Source organism: Mesocricetus auratus, unplaced genomic scaffold, assembly GCF_017639785.1.
Source record: "Mesocricetus auratus isolate SY011 unplaced genomic scaffold, BCM_Maur_2.0 Super-Scaffold_100007, whole genome shotgun sequence".
NCBI lineage: Eukaryota > Metazoa > Chordata > Mammalia > Rodentia > Cricetidae > Mesocricetus > Mesocricetus auratus.
Window position 1 is genome coordinate 31,807,337 of NW_024429191.1, and position 14,218 is coordinate 31,821,554.

Consider the following 14,218-nt stretch of genomic DNA (forward strand, 5'->3'; position numbering starts at 1 on the left):
TGTCTGATTTCCTCTGTTGCCTGGGGAAAGGAGCCACCTTGGGGCTTCTCTGAGAGCTGAGGAGCCATCTTGGAGAAGCATCTGTGACCATGACCTTCACAGGGCTCCTTTTTTGGGCATGTGGTAAGTCGTGTCATTAAGATGAATGTGTGTTTTGGGAGAGGGTGTAAATATATAAATAGCATTCTTGCCAGCCCCATATATCACCCTGTGTTTATTCAGTGCCCGGTGCATAAGCTAGAAAGGCACGCATTGCTATTTGGGGCTGTTGAGGTTTAAAGTACATTAAAAGAGTTTACTGAAAACTCTTGGCAAACAGATAAAATACAATTACCCAATTCCCAAGGCGCTGCAGACAGAGTGTCCCGCTAACCTGCAGCGTAATAATTCACCCTGGCCTCGACAGGCGCCTTTGAGCCATCGGAAGCCATGCTTTTGTAAACTTCAGAGGCGGCACAGAACTGTCCCTCGGGAGCTCCTCTTCCTGTTTTTATTAACCTCCCTGTTCCTGGCTGAGGCATTGCAGGAGGATCTGGCCAGCAGTGGTGCCCTGGGCCCTGATGAGCTTTTCTAGGATCACCAAGCAGGGGGAGGAGGGGTGAGACTGTTCCAGTGTTGTCGGGCTGCCCTGAACTGTCCATGCATCATTGAACAGCAGGCATTGCTGGGGTGGGCACCTTCACAAGGAAGAATTCAGACCTTGTCCAGGACCCTCAGTCCCTTCCTGGTAAATGAGGGTGTGTGTGTGTGTGTGTGTGTGTGTGTGTGTGTGTGTGTGTGTGAGAGAGAGAGAGAGAGAGAGACAGAGACAGAGACAGAGACACAGAGAGACAGAGACAGAGACAGAGACAGAGGCATGAAACTCACTGTGGAGACCAGGTGGGCTGTGAACACACATAGATCTGCCTGCCTGTTGTTTCCCAAGTGCTAGGATTAAAGGTGTGTCACCATATCTTGTTAAACGAGGCTTTTAATGGTGCAGGTAGGGAGGAGGATTTCAGTGACTGGGTTTTTCAAGTCTTGGGGAGACTTGAGGTTGATTTCCAAGTTATGTGTAGGGAGCACAAGACAATACCTAGTGTGGAGGGGGGTTGCCCTTCCCAGGGCTTGAGTGTGACCCCCGGGTGCTCTGTCTGTCTTGCTTCCGGGAAGATGGAGAAATGTCCCTGAGCATTCAGTTTTCAGGTATTTCTGGGTAGTTATCACCCTGTGCCTGCTATGGGCAGTGGCACTATTCCCAGAACCTGAGGAGCCCGGCAATTGTGGAAGACCGGATACCTGCATGGCCAGTGGTGGACAGCTGCTGGAAGCTGGGAGTTTTTCTCCTCAGCAGGCCCCTCCCTGTCTGGCTCTTGATTTCTGCTCCCTTAAGGCTGTGTGTGGAGACTTACCTTGTCCAGAAGTTGGCACACACACAATTTTGGAGCTAGGTGGCTTAGAGTCTGGGTAGGTCAGGTTCCGGCTGAGGGTGGGGATTAGGAATTTCCCTCCAGGTACCCTGCATGGACTTGACCTGGTGAGACCCAGGCTTACAGGGCCTAGAAAATCAATCCTTTGGCTCAGACTCATTGCTCAGCTAGAACAATATAGCGAGTCTCTTGAGGGAGACACAGAAATTAGTCTTGAGGGAGGCATAGACATTAGCCCTGCTTATCTTGCCTGGCCCTTCTCAGCCTTGGCCTTGTTCCCCCTCACCCCCAGACTGTGCAAGTGATGTTGCTTAAAGTAGTTGTTCAATGAGCAACGTATTAATCTAGCATTAGTTACGGCAGTTGAGCTCCTAGAGATAAGAAAATGTAAATGTGTCTCTAGAACACGCTGCCAGTTCTGCATCCAAACACATTCCTGAAGAAAAATGGCTGCAGTAAGATTCTGGGGAATATTAATTGTGGGGATTTACATATGCTACAGATGGCACTGCAGATGCCAGGTACCGCCAGGAGCCTCTGTGGGCCGCCAGAGAGGGGTCCAGCCTTTCTTTGAGCTCCCCATTGGGGGGTGTTGCTTTAACTAGACTGAAGGTGTCCTGCTGGAATTTTACAGGTGAAGAAACACAAGCAAATGAAGTTTCAGAAACCTGTCCGTGGCTGGGTGGGGCGAGGCGCTTCCAGCTTCGAGTCATCATTGCTGTGTTTGGGAGGCTCCCAGGCTGCCCTACCACCTGTCCTTGGCAGGGTCTCAACTATTTACTGCCGAATCTGTCCCCACTGCCCACCTCCTACACATCCTGTCGCCAGGACAATGACCCTTAAAGCCATAAAGAGCAGGCGATCATTACTTTTTAATCAACAAGTGTTCATTATTGAGTGCCCATGTGTGCCAGGCACCATGCCAGGCATCGGGTTGTGCTCACTCATGGGGCCTACGCCTCAGCAATCAGCAAATAACCCTCATATAGAAGATGGTCACTTACCGACTGCATGGAGAGCTGGGAAGGCCAAGTGAAAAGCATGATGGGAAATAGAAAATGATTGTCCAAAGAATGCCTCGAAGCCAACCTCCCCTCCCTCTTTTCCATCCTTTGTTCCCTCTTCATTTCTTCCTTCTCCATTCTTTTCAGGTTTTTTTCTTCTTCCTTTCTTGAGAAATAGGGCTTTGTTCTGTAACCCAGGCTGGTCTGAAACTTGTTCTGGTGATCCTCCTGCCTCAGCTTTCTGAGTGCTGTGATTTCAGGTACAATGCTCCTGGTGTGATTCAAGTCATCTAGAGTGGACAGAGCTGTCCTTTCTGCCTCCAGCTGTTTTCACAGATGAAGAAACCAAGGCACAGAGAGGGTCTGCTTGTACGTTGGCAGGTGTCCTTCCTGGTTGCTTTGTGTCAATTTGACACAAACTAGAGTTACCTTGGAAGAGGGAGCAAGTGAGGAATTACCTCCATCAGGTTGGCCTGTGGGGTTGTCTGTGGGGCATTTTCTTGATTAATAGTTGACATGGGAGGGTCTGGCCCACCGTGGGTGGTGCCTCCCCTGGGCAGGTGGTCCTGCACTGTATAAGAAAGCCGACTGAGGGACCCAGTGAACAGCATTCTTCTGTGGTTCTGCCCTGCATCCCCTTGATGATGGAGTAGAACATGTAACCTGAAATAACCCTTTCTTGCCCAGGCTGCTTCTGCTCAAGGTATTTATCATAGAGACAGAGGAGCAAGATAGAACAGCAGGCTCGCCCACGGGTAGAGAGCTACTGGACAGGAACCTGTGATTTGAACCCAAATCTAGCTGCAAAGCTCCTGCTGTCAATCATTGGCGTCTTTTACAAATTATTTTAGAAGAATTATTTTTATTTTCTGTGCACATGTGTTTTCTTGGCACGTATGCGTATGTACTATGTGTGTGTGTCTGGTGCCTGTAGAGACCGGAAAGAGCTCATCAGATCTCCTGGAACACAGACTGTTGTGAGCTACCTTGTGGGTACTGGAAATTGAACCCTGGTTCTCTGCAAGAGTAGTGAGTGCTTGAAACTGCTGATTCATCTCTCCAGCTCCCTATTGTCTCCCCTTTAAAAAAGAAACAAAAAAGTCACTGTGTAGACCCAGAACTCACTATGTGGACTAGCTTGGCCTTGAGCTTGCCAAGATCCTCCTGCCTCCGCTCCCCATGTGCTGAGATTATACGTTTACACCACCAAAACCAGCTTTATTGCCTCTTAAGAAATAAATGACTCACACCTGTAATCCCAGCACTTGGGAGGTGGGGGAAGGATTGCCTCCGTTTTAAAGCCTGCCTGGGCTGTATAGTAAGTACCAGATCAGCCTGGGCCACAGGTCCTTGCTAGAAAAGGCAAAGTCAGAACGAAAACTGAACAAATAAAGCAGTAAACCGATTACTCTGGACATCCTGACCTTCCCAGGCCTGGAGTGCTGGGGGAACATTTCGGGCAGGGCAGAGGGCAGAGGTTAGAGTATGAGAAAGTGAGAAACAGGTTTGGACTCTTTGTGGAGATATCAGTTTTCTTGGAGTGCATTTCAGTTTCATATGGCCCTTCGGGCTGAGGAACTATGTCTAAAGACACAGGAGGCTCTGCAGGGTTGGAAACAGAGGAGAAGAAAAGTGGATTTGTTTTTGCACAAGTGATTATCCTCAAGGGGATGAGGCCACTCTCCTGTGCCCGTTTTGGTGACTCGGTGTTTGGAATTGGTATAGAACATCCAAGTTAGGTGCTCTCTGGGTATGAAACAGGTTATCTGTGGGCTTGGGAGGAGTCAGTTTTCAGATTGAAGGGGGATGGGAAAGCCAAGCCACGTGACCTACTGCAATGGTCTGGGCCTGGTATGCAGAAGAGGCCAGACAGAGCTGCGAGTCCGAGAGTGAGACTCCTTCTGAGACCATGTGATTGGTGAATGCATTAACCCTGACTCGTACATTTGTCTTGGAGGGAGCTGTGGCCCAGCTGTGTCCAGTGGAAAGATTACAGCCCGGGGAAAGAAACTTGTTGGCTAGTAATGACACAAGGTTTATGAGTCTGAGGTCACCTGCCCCTTGTATGGGAGCAACTGTTGGTGGCAAAGAAGGAAAGGTTCCTCTGTGGTTACAAGGCATCAGTTGGTGGCTACTCTGTCTTTAAGGGTGGAAGGCTAGGGAGGGAGGGAGTATTTAATTGTGCTATAAGCAAGAGATACAGGCATGGGGCTCCTCTTTCTTCTCTCTGTTATCTGCTCCCCTGTGGTGGGCACTTGGGAAAGCAGGCATGCTTTACTCAGGAATCCATTTTACCCAGAATGCAGTCTGTTAAAAGGCCTGGCATGCCCAGAGAGAAAGACGCTGACTGTGGAGATCAGAGAACTGGAAACACATTTTTTTTCACAGAAAATGGGGATACCTTGGGGGTCTAGTTGAGATGAGAGGGTGAGATTCCACTTGTAAAAAAGTGCAGTTGGGGCCAGCAAAATGGCTCAGTGCTTCCCCCAACCTGGATGACCTGAGCTTGACCCCCGGGACCTCATCATAGAGGGAGAGAACCATCCCTACAAGTTGTCCTCTGACCTCTGCTTGAGTGTCACGCTCGAGTGCCTCCCACACGCACATACAACGTGTAATTTTTCAAATTTTGAGGCAGGGTGTCACTATCTAATTCTGGCCTCTGCCTCCTGCGGAAGGAGTATGCTTTTCTCTAGACTTCTGTCTGCTCTAAGTACGTGTGTAAGGTGGAAGATGATTTGAATGAGAACTGTCCGTGTAGGCTCACAGATTAGAATACTTTGTCCCCACTTGGTGGCGCTGTCCTGGGAGGTGGAAGCTTGCTGGAGTAGGTATGTCACTGGAGGTGAGTTTTGAGACGTCTAGTTCTTTTTGTGCTTTGTGTGCAGTTGAGACGAACTGTCTGTTCCCTGTCCCCATTGCCATGCTTCCCTAACCATTATGACCCCTCGCTCTGAAACAGTGAAACACGCATTTCTCTTTAAGTTGCTTTTGGCTATGGTATTTTGTCACAGTAACAGAAAACTAGTATAAATATGTTTAATGACTTAAGTACCGCTTAAGTTGATAAGTTCACGGGGTGAAGGGTAACACCGAATACTTCCCTGGGGAGGAAGTCTTGGATGGTGTTAAGCCTAACTAGTTACAGTTAACAATCACCAAGCATCTTTATATTTGATTTACCCGATCTTGATTAGGTCCAGCTGGAGAGGCCGCCACCACCACCACCTGTTGTTCTTCATGTCCTGTTTTTAGGGAGCTGTTGCTCAGCCCCTCTTTCAGCTAACCTCATGCCTGACCCCATTCACCAAGCAGAGGGATTCCTGTAAAGGGGGCCTGATGTGAAGCAGGTGAATAGTTATGCAGTGAATGGATGAATGAATGAATAGATGAATAAGGCTTTCCTATTCTCTCCAGCTTTGGAGTATCATTAGATTTTCATGACACCCCAACTGGCACTTATGAGTTCATTCCTGTAAGAGGTTAAGTGGTATTCCTCCAAGTCTACGTACAATGAGAACTTTGGGCTGTGAGCTGATTGAAAACAGGATCTGTTGTGGATTAATTAGTTAAGGATCTTGAGATAAAACCTCCCTGGATTTGCAGTTGAGCACTAAAGTAAATAACTTCTAATGTAAGATATCTAATGTCTTAGATGAAGGTAGAGACCAGGGAGAAGTAGGGATAGTGATCATGCCAAGATGGAGACAGAAACTGGCGTGATGTGACCAAAAACCCAAAGCACCCAGATGACTGGCCCTCATCTTCAGCTAAGAGAGGGACTTAGCTCTACTACAGACTGCAGGAAATCCCAACCAATCTTGATTTTGAACTCCTGGTTTCATAATACGTGAGGGAATCATTTCTGTTTTTTCCTGTGTATATGTGTGGTGGTGTGCATGTATTGGGCTGTGTGCCCGTGGAGGCCAGAAGACAACCTCAGCTGTCATCATTCCTCAGTCACTGTCCAGCTGGTTTTTTGAGACAGTCTCTCTGGCTTGAAGCTCACCAAGTAGGCTAGACTGGCTGGCTAGCAAGTCCAGAGGTTCCTTGACCTCCGTCTTTCCAGCACTGGGATTACAAATGTGCACCAACATGTATGACTTCTTTTTAACATGTGGGTTCTGGAGAACTGGGGGGCTCAGGCCCCCGTGCATATGAGGAAAGTATGTTACCAGCTGAGCCATCACCCCATTACTAAGTTACCATATTTATGGCAACTTGTTTTGGCATCCTTAAAACACTAAGGTAACTCTATTAGTATCTGATAGGCTGTCACTCCCCTCTAGTCCTCTAGTTTGATCAGGTAAGGTCTGGGTCACTGCTAAATGTCTGTGTCCTGCAAATCAGGTGACCAACTATACTGATTTGACTGGGACTTCTAGAAACATTCCAAAAGCACATGAGCAGATTGTTTGGGACAACCTGTCAACCTGCTAACCTGGTGTTTTAGTCAGTGTCCTATCGCTATGAATAGATGCTATGAATAGACACCATGACTATGGCAACTCTTAAAAATGAAAGCATTTAACTGGTGCCTGCTTAGTTTCAGAGGTTTAGTCCACTGTCACCATAGTGGGGAGTATAGTGGCACACAGGCAGACATGATGCTGGAGAAGTAGCTAAGAGTTCTACGTCCTGATCCATCGGCAGCAAGAAGAGAAAGAGACAGAGACAGACAGAGAGAGACAGAGACAGAGAGAGACAGAGACAGAGACAGAGAGAGAGAGACAGAGACAGACAGAGACAGAGAGAGACAGAGACAGAGAGAGACAGAGAGAGACAGAGACAGAGAGAGACAGAGACAGACAGAGACAGAGAGAGACAGAGACAGAGAGAGACAGAGACAGAGAGAGACAGAGACAGAGAGAGACAGAGAGAGACAGAGACAGAGACAGACAGAGACAGAGACAGACAGAGACAGAGACAGACAGAGACAGAGACAGACAGAGACAGAGACAGACAGACACACATTGGGCTTGGCTTGGGCTTCTGTTTTTGTTTTTGTTTCTTTTTTTTGGTTTTACGAGACAGGGTTTCTCTGTATTATTTTGGAGGCTGTTGGTCCGGCCTAGCCTCGAACTCACAGAGATCTGCTTGCCTCTGCCTCCCGAGTGCTGGGATTAAAGGCGTGCGCCACTACCACCCGGCTAGGTTTGGGCTTCTGAAACCCCAAAGCCCACACTCCAGTGATGCACATCCTCCAACAAGGCCACACCTCTTAATCCTTCTCAAGTAGTGCCACTCCCTGATGACTAGCATTCAAATATATGAGCCTATAGGAGCCAGTCTTTTTTTCTTTTCTTTTTCTTTTTTGTTTTTTGAGACAGAGTTTCTCTGTGTAGCCCTGGCTATCCTGGAACTTACTCTCTAGATCAGGCTGGCCTCAAATTCAGAGATCAGCCTGCCCTTGCCTTCCAAGTACTGGGGTTAAAAGCATGCACCACCACTACCTGGCTATGGGAGCCGTTATTTATTCAACGACCACACATGGTTATCAGTGTCAGCTGGTGCCTGATTGGTATGACAGTTCTTTCTTTAATTACATTTACTTATTTATTGCAATTGGGACTATGCTTACCATAGTGTGTGAGTGGAGGTCGGAGGACACCTTGTTGGAGGAGTTGATTTGTTCCTCTACCATATAGGTGTCCAGGCCTGGAGGCAAGCACCTTTATCTGCTGAGCCATCTCACAGCCCCAGATGTGTCTCACATGTAGGCAGAGCGCATGGCTGGGCCAGCTGCAGATGGTGTGTGCGAGCATCTAGTGTAAGATGAGCACAGAGCCTGATGGGATAGGACTTAGGACTTAAAATCTCTGGGTGTCAGGGAGGCCTGCAGGGCTATTCTGCAGAGGCCTGGAGATTCCTGTTTTGGAACCCACGGGGCTTCCCTGGAGGTCTGTTTTTGGGGTGGGGGTGGTTCAGGCACTTCTACACAGAGTAGTCTTCTGCCCCCAGGAAGCAGGTGGCACCTGCCACGCCGGGGAGCTTCTTTTCTGGGACCAATACAGAGTGAGCCTCAGTTCCACACCCTCAGCCTCCTCTATCTGAATACTCTGAATGGAGCTGATTGCCTAAATTGAAGGTATTATGCTATAATGATTGTTATAATTAAAACTATTATCATCTGAAAGAGACCAGAACATGAGAAACCACTGCAAAGACTTTTAAAGCTTTTAAGGCATGTTTTTGAACCAGATAAAAGCGGCTTTGTGTGGAGTGGTTTAAAGAGAGGGAGGAAGGTGAATGGACACCTGTGGCCTCTAAAATGTGGTGTCCTGACAGGGAGCCTGGTTTCCAGCGAGGTGGGTGGCAGCCTCAGGGGATCTGTCCATAGAGGGTGGCAGCTGCCACTTGGCCCAGAGCCCAGACATAGGCTTTGAGCAACAGGGACTTACTAGGAGAGGCTTTGAGGCAACTGGGGCAGGCTGGGATAAGGTGGAGGCACTTTTCTGAAAGCCACGGCTGTTGAAATGGTTGGCTTATATTCTGCCATACTGGGGAGCAATAGTCCTGACCTCAGTTCCGAGGGAGGAAGGGAGGCAGTATGTGGGTCCCAGAAGGCTACAGAGCCTTCACATGACAGCGAGAGGGGGCAGGGGCTCTAGAGGTGGGCTCAGGAAGGGTCAGGGTTGGGGGCAGCAGTCTCTGGACTTGGCAGTTGGGCACCCAAGGTTCAGGACTTGATGGGATGTGGAGGTGAGACCAGGATGGCAGCCAGGAGCTTTTCTGAGACCGTTTAACTTCAACTCTTTTTGTCCAACCAGTGAGTGAGAAAAAAGGCTTTGAAGGGATGATGCTAGCACTCTAGGTTTAGAAGCCCAACTTGAGGGGGTGCTATGCCCTTCACCTTGGGTCTTTCTCTTGAGAGCGAGGCTGACCTTCCCTAACATATGTGCGTGCATGTGTGTATGTGTGTGTGCATGCGTGCATGTGGGAGCCAGAGGTCAGCCTTGGGAACAATTCAGGATACCATCTGCCTTGTCTCTTTGTTATCATTTTTACACTTATTTAATTACTTATTTGGAGGCTACCACATCCGTGCCACAGCATGTGTGTGGAAGTCAGAGGACTCTGTCAGAGTCAGTGCTGCCTCTACACCATGCAGCTTCCAAGTACCAAACTCAGGATGTGACGTTTGGCAGCAGGCACCCTTACCTACTGAGCTTCTGACTTTTTTTTTATTGTTTCATAAAGGGGCTCTTTTTTTTTTCAGTTCTCCAACTTTATTTGACATTCAGCAGGTTAGTTCTCATCCACATTGACTGTCTGTAGATTTTTGAATGTGGTAACAGGCACGTAGGTTACCAATGTGTACAACTTGTTTGGTGAGTCCTCATCCTCGTTACGTTTTCTGGACAATCGTACACGGATACGATATGGAACATTCCTTATTCCTTTGGCCCAGACTGCTTTATTGAGCCTGGTATCAATGCGCACATCTGGAGTTCCCATCTCTTTCATGGCAAATTTCCGGATTTCTTTGAGTGCCCGAGGAGCATGCTTCTTGAATCCCATGCCATGGATGCGCTTGTGGATGTTGATGGTGTACTCCCGGGTCACCACCTCGTTGATGGCAGAACGGCCCTTCTTCTTCTCGCCACCCTTCTTTGCAGGAGCCATTCTGCCGGGCCTAAGTTGGAAAGGAGCCATAAAGGGGCTCTTATTGACCTGTAATTTACCAAGGAAACTAGGCTGCCTGGCTAGTGAGGCCCTGAGATCCACCTTGGCCTGCCTCTCCAGCACTGGAGTTACATACTGTGTACTGCCGTGTCCAGCTTGTATTGATATGGGTTCTGGGGGATCAAACTTGGGTCTTTGTGCTTGCATGCCAAGCACTTTACTGATTGGGCTCTCTCTACCACAGCTCTTCCCAGTGACCTTTAGCTGAAAACATGTCTTCCAAAGTGGCACATTTGTGGAGAGCAAATTCTTCTGCTTCACAGTCTAGCACAGGAATATGTAGGATCAGGGTCAGCCTGTCCAGACTCTAAGCCCAGCTATGTGAGCTCACACTAGGCATCATTGCCTCCCACACGCACACTTGAACACACACACACACACACACACACACACACACACACACACACACACACACACAATAAGGGAGAAGAAACAGATCCAGTACAAGCTCTCTGCTGGAAGTTGACCACCAGAAATGAGAATTTAGATCCTTACTAGCCTGCAGCCCACATTGAGGGGATCTAAATGGCAAGCCTTGCTGACTAGTTTATCAGCCACTTGATTTCCATTTATTTCCCTCCTGTGGTTGGATGTTCTTAGAGACTTCAGGTTCTTGCTACTCGAAACACTTCTCTGCTAAGGACGCTAGATCTCGGCTTCCTGCTCTAGTCTCCATGCCTGCTGCTTGCTGCCTCAATTTAGAGCCATGCTGGACTCTTATCCCTTTGGAACCATAAACCAAAATAAAATAAACTCCTTTTTCCATAAGACACTTTTGTGTTTATCACAGCAATGGAAAGGTAACCAGTACAAATTTTACAGCTACATACTGAATGTGTGTATGTCTATAATGTGTGTGTGTGTGTGTGTATAAGGTGTTTGAACATAGAATCTAGTACGTGTAGTTTGAATGAGAATGGCCCTCATAGGCTCATATGTTTCAATACTTGGTCCCCAATTGGTAGAACTATCTGGGAAGGATTAGGAGATGTGGCTTATTGGAGAAGGCATGTCACTCAGGGTGGGTTTTGAGGTTTCAAAAGACTAACACAATTTCCAGTGTGTCCTCTCTGTCTCCTGCTTTCAGTTTTGAAATGTGAGCCTTCAGTTGTTCCTGTTGCCATGCTGCCTCAAACTGTAAGCCCCCAGTAAACCCTTCCTTCTGTAGGTTGTCTCGGTTCACAGTGTGTTATCACAGCTATAGCAAAGTAACCAATATAGCTTATAATTACTTGCAATTTGCGTAGCTTACCAAACAATACAGCTTGGAGATAACTTTCCTGCCAACACCTTATTATTTTGAACTGTAGCAGCATTTACATTTATATAATGTATGCTAGTAATTGTAAAGATGAAAGAATTTTAAAAAGCTGAATTCTTTCAGTTGGAAATTGAACAAATTGGGAAGAGTTAGGTGCTGTGGAGTCAGGAGGCTGGGGTGTTACTCAGTTGGTGGAATGCTTGAGGAGCATGCAAGGTCCTGGGTTCTGCTTCCAGCACCCATACACCAGGACCACACCTGTAATTTCAGCACTCATAAGGTAGGGCAGGGGGATCCCAGACAAGGTCATTCTGGAGTGCATAGCAAGTTTGAGGCCATCCTGGGCTACATGAGGCCCTGTGTCAAAAGAGAAGGGTGAGGGGGGCGGTGAGAAGAGGGAGAAAGACTCAGCAGGGACTAGGGAGAATTTTCTCTGTTTGGTTGGATGTTACTGGGATCTCGCTGTGGGATGTCCTCACCTTTCTGGTCCCTGTGATCTGTCAAAAGAATTCACAGGGTGTAGTGTAGGAGATAGAGTTCATTACAAAGTGGGCACCCTCAATGAACTGGCCGAGGGAATATTGAAGAGCAGAGAGTGGCTGGTGACCAGAGAGACCATTGTGGCCACCTACAGTTTTAGGTAGCCTTTCTCTTACATTTTAAAGTTTCTGGAACAGACAGCTTCCTGTCTAGGTGGTTGGCAGGCCCATTTGGGTTAATTCTTTTTTTGGGGGGGGTGCAGTGAACTTTATGATGATATTCAAGAGAACAGGGCTCCTTAAGCCCTTCCTTATTCTGGGGGTCTGGAATGGAAACTGTGAGGGAGATGACCAATGTCAGGCTTGTTGGACAGGGACTGCTCAGCAACCAGGGCCTCTCTCTTGCTCGAGTCCTTGGAGGCCATGTAGGCCATGACATCCACCACCCTGTTGCTGTAGCCAGATTCACTGTCATATCAGGAAATAAGCTTTATGAAGTTATCATTGAGAGCAATGCCAGCCCCAGCATCAAAGGTGGAAGGTTGAAGTCACAGGAGACAACCTGGTCCTCGGTGTAGCCCAGGATGCCCTTCAGTGGGCCCTCAGATACCTGCTTTACCACCTTCTTGATGTCTTCATACTTGGTAGCTTTCCCCAGGTGGCATGTCAGATCCACAACGGACACATTGGGGGTAGGAACTCGGAAGGCCAGGTCAGTGAGCTTCCGTTCAGCTCTGGGTTGACCTTGCCCACAGCCTTGGCAGCACCAGTGGATGCAGGGATGATGTTCTGAGCAGCCCCACAGCCATCATGCCACAGCTTCCTGAGGGGCAATCCATAGTCTTCTGGGTGGCAGTGATGGCATAGACTGTGGGTTATGAGTCCTTCCACAATGTCATGAATGACCTTTGCCAGCAAGGCTAAGCAGTTGGTGGTGCAGAACATATTGCTGACAATCTTGAGGGAGTTGCACTTGTCATGGTTCACACCCATCACAAACATGGGGGCATCAGCAGAAGGGGCAGAGATAATGACCCTATTGACCCCACCCTTCAAGTGGGCCCTAGCCTTCTCCATGGTGGTGAAGAGCCAGCAGACTCTACAACATACTCGGTGCCAGCATCACCCCATTTGGTGTTGGTGGGATCTTGCTCCTGGAAGATGGTGATGGCCTTCCCGTTGATGACAAGCGTCCCATTCTCAGCCTTGACTATGTCTTTGAACTTGCCATGGTAGAGTCATACTGGCACATGTAGACCATGTAGTTGAAGTCAATGAAGGGGTCATTGATGGCAACAATGTCTACTTTGCCAGAAGTGACGGCAGCCCTGGTAACCAGGTGTCCAATACGGCCAAATCCGTTCACTTGGACCCTCATCATTGTCTCAGGAACAGGGCTGGCACTACATGAAGAGATTCGGCTGTCTCTAGAACAGGGAGGAGCAGAGAGCTGGATTAACTCTTCAAAGGGGACAGCTTTATGTCTACATCTTCTAGCACCCTTACCATCTTTTGGGCAGTTGAGAATGTCATGTCCCCATGTGGGATAAGACTCCTTCATTTTTTTGATCAGTAATCAAAGTTCTATAGTTTGAGTTCCTGGTTTTACAATCTTCTGGTTATGAGGGAGAAGGTTGGTCCTAATGACCAGCAGGCTTGAAGTAATCCTGCTGGTTATCTCAGTGGTGTGCACTGATACAATTTCTGTGTGTGTGGTGGTCATATATTTGTCTAAACAACTGGCTCCTAGCTCTGCAGCCTACATGACAGGCAACATGTCCAGCAATGTTTGTGTACCCCATGCTACAGAGCATCAGGAAAAGTGGCCAGATTTTGGCTGGATTTTAAGCTCCTGAGGTCAGGTGTTGGATTTTGAGTTGAGTCATAACTGACAGGAAATGTAAACAGATCTCACATACTGTGAGATCTGCCACTTTCTAGTTTGTTACGTTTTAATGATCCAGACTCTAGGTATATGAATATCTAAATATGACCACTGGACTTAAAATAAAAGATGACGGTGCCCGTCATCTTGGCACCTGCTTCCCGCTTCCAAGAAGCACCTGCTCCAATATTTAAACATTTTTATTCTGCTGTTTACGTTGTCACCACATTTCTATACAACTTAAATTAACAGCCATTTCCTGACTTCTAAGAGTTCTTAGATTGGATCCATTTTCGAGGTTTCCCTTTGTGGGAGGGGAGACAGCCTCTCTGCCTCCCCAGGACAACCTCCCCCCATCCTCCGGAGCACATTAAATCTTTATTCAAGTCAAATCAATATTCAGTGTTTACATTATTATGTACATGTAGCCATTCTTCACCGTGAGGCACATGTTGCAGTAAGTGCTAGGATTGTATTTCTCTTAGAATTTTTAA

General features: G+C 47.8%; 1 protein-coding gene and 1 pseudogene across 1 annotated transcript; both read right to left on the minus strand.

Annotated features, from left to right (window-relative positions):
* Window positions 1-9,621: 9,621 nt before the first annotated feature.
* On the minus strand, window positions 9,622-10,042 carry LOC121141133 (60S ribosomal protein L31-like). The gene has a single exon (XM_040747985.1). It carries the CDS (start codon window positions 10,037-10,039, stop codon window positions 9,662-9,664), a length of 378 nt encoding a protein of 125 aa, XP_040603919.1. The 5' UTR covers window positions 10,040-10,042; the 3' UTR covers window positions 9,622-9,661.
* Window positions 10,043-12,315: 2,273 nt separating this feature from the next.
* LOC121141092 lies at window positions 12,316-13,220 on the minus strand (annotated as a pseudogene).
* Window positions 13,221-14,218: the final 998 nt, after the last annotated feature.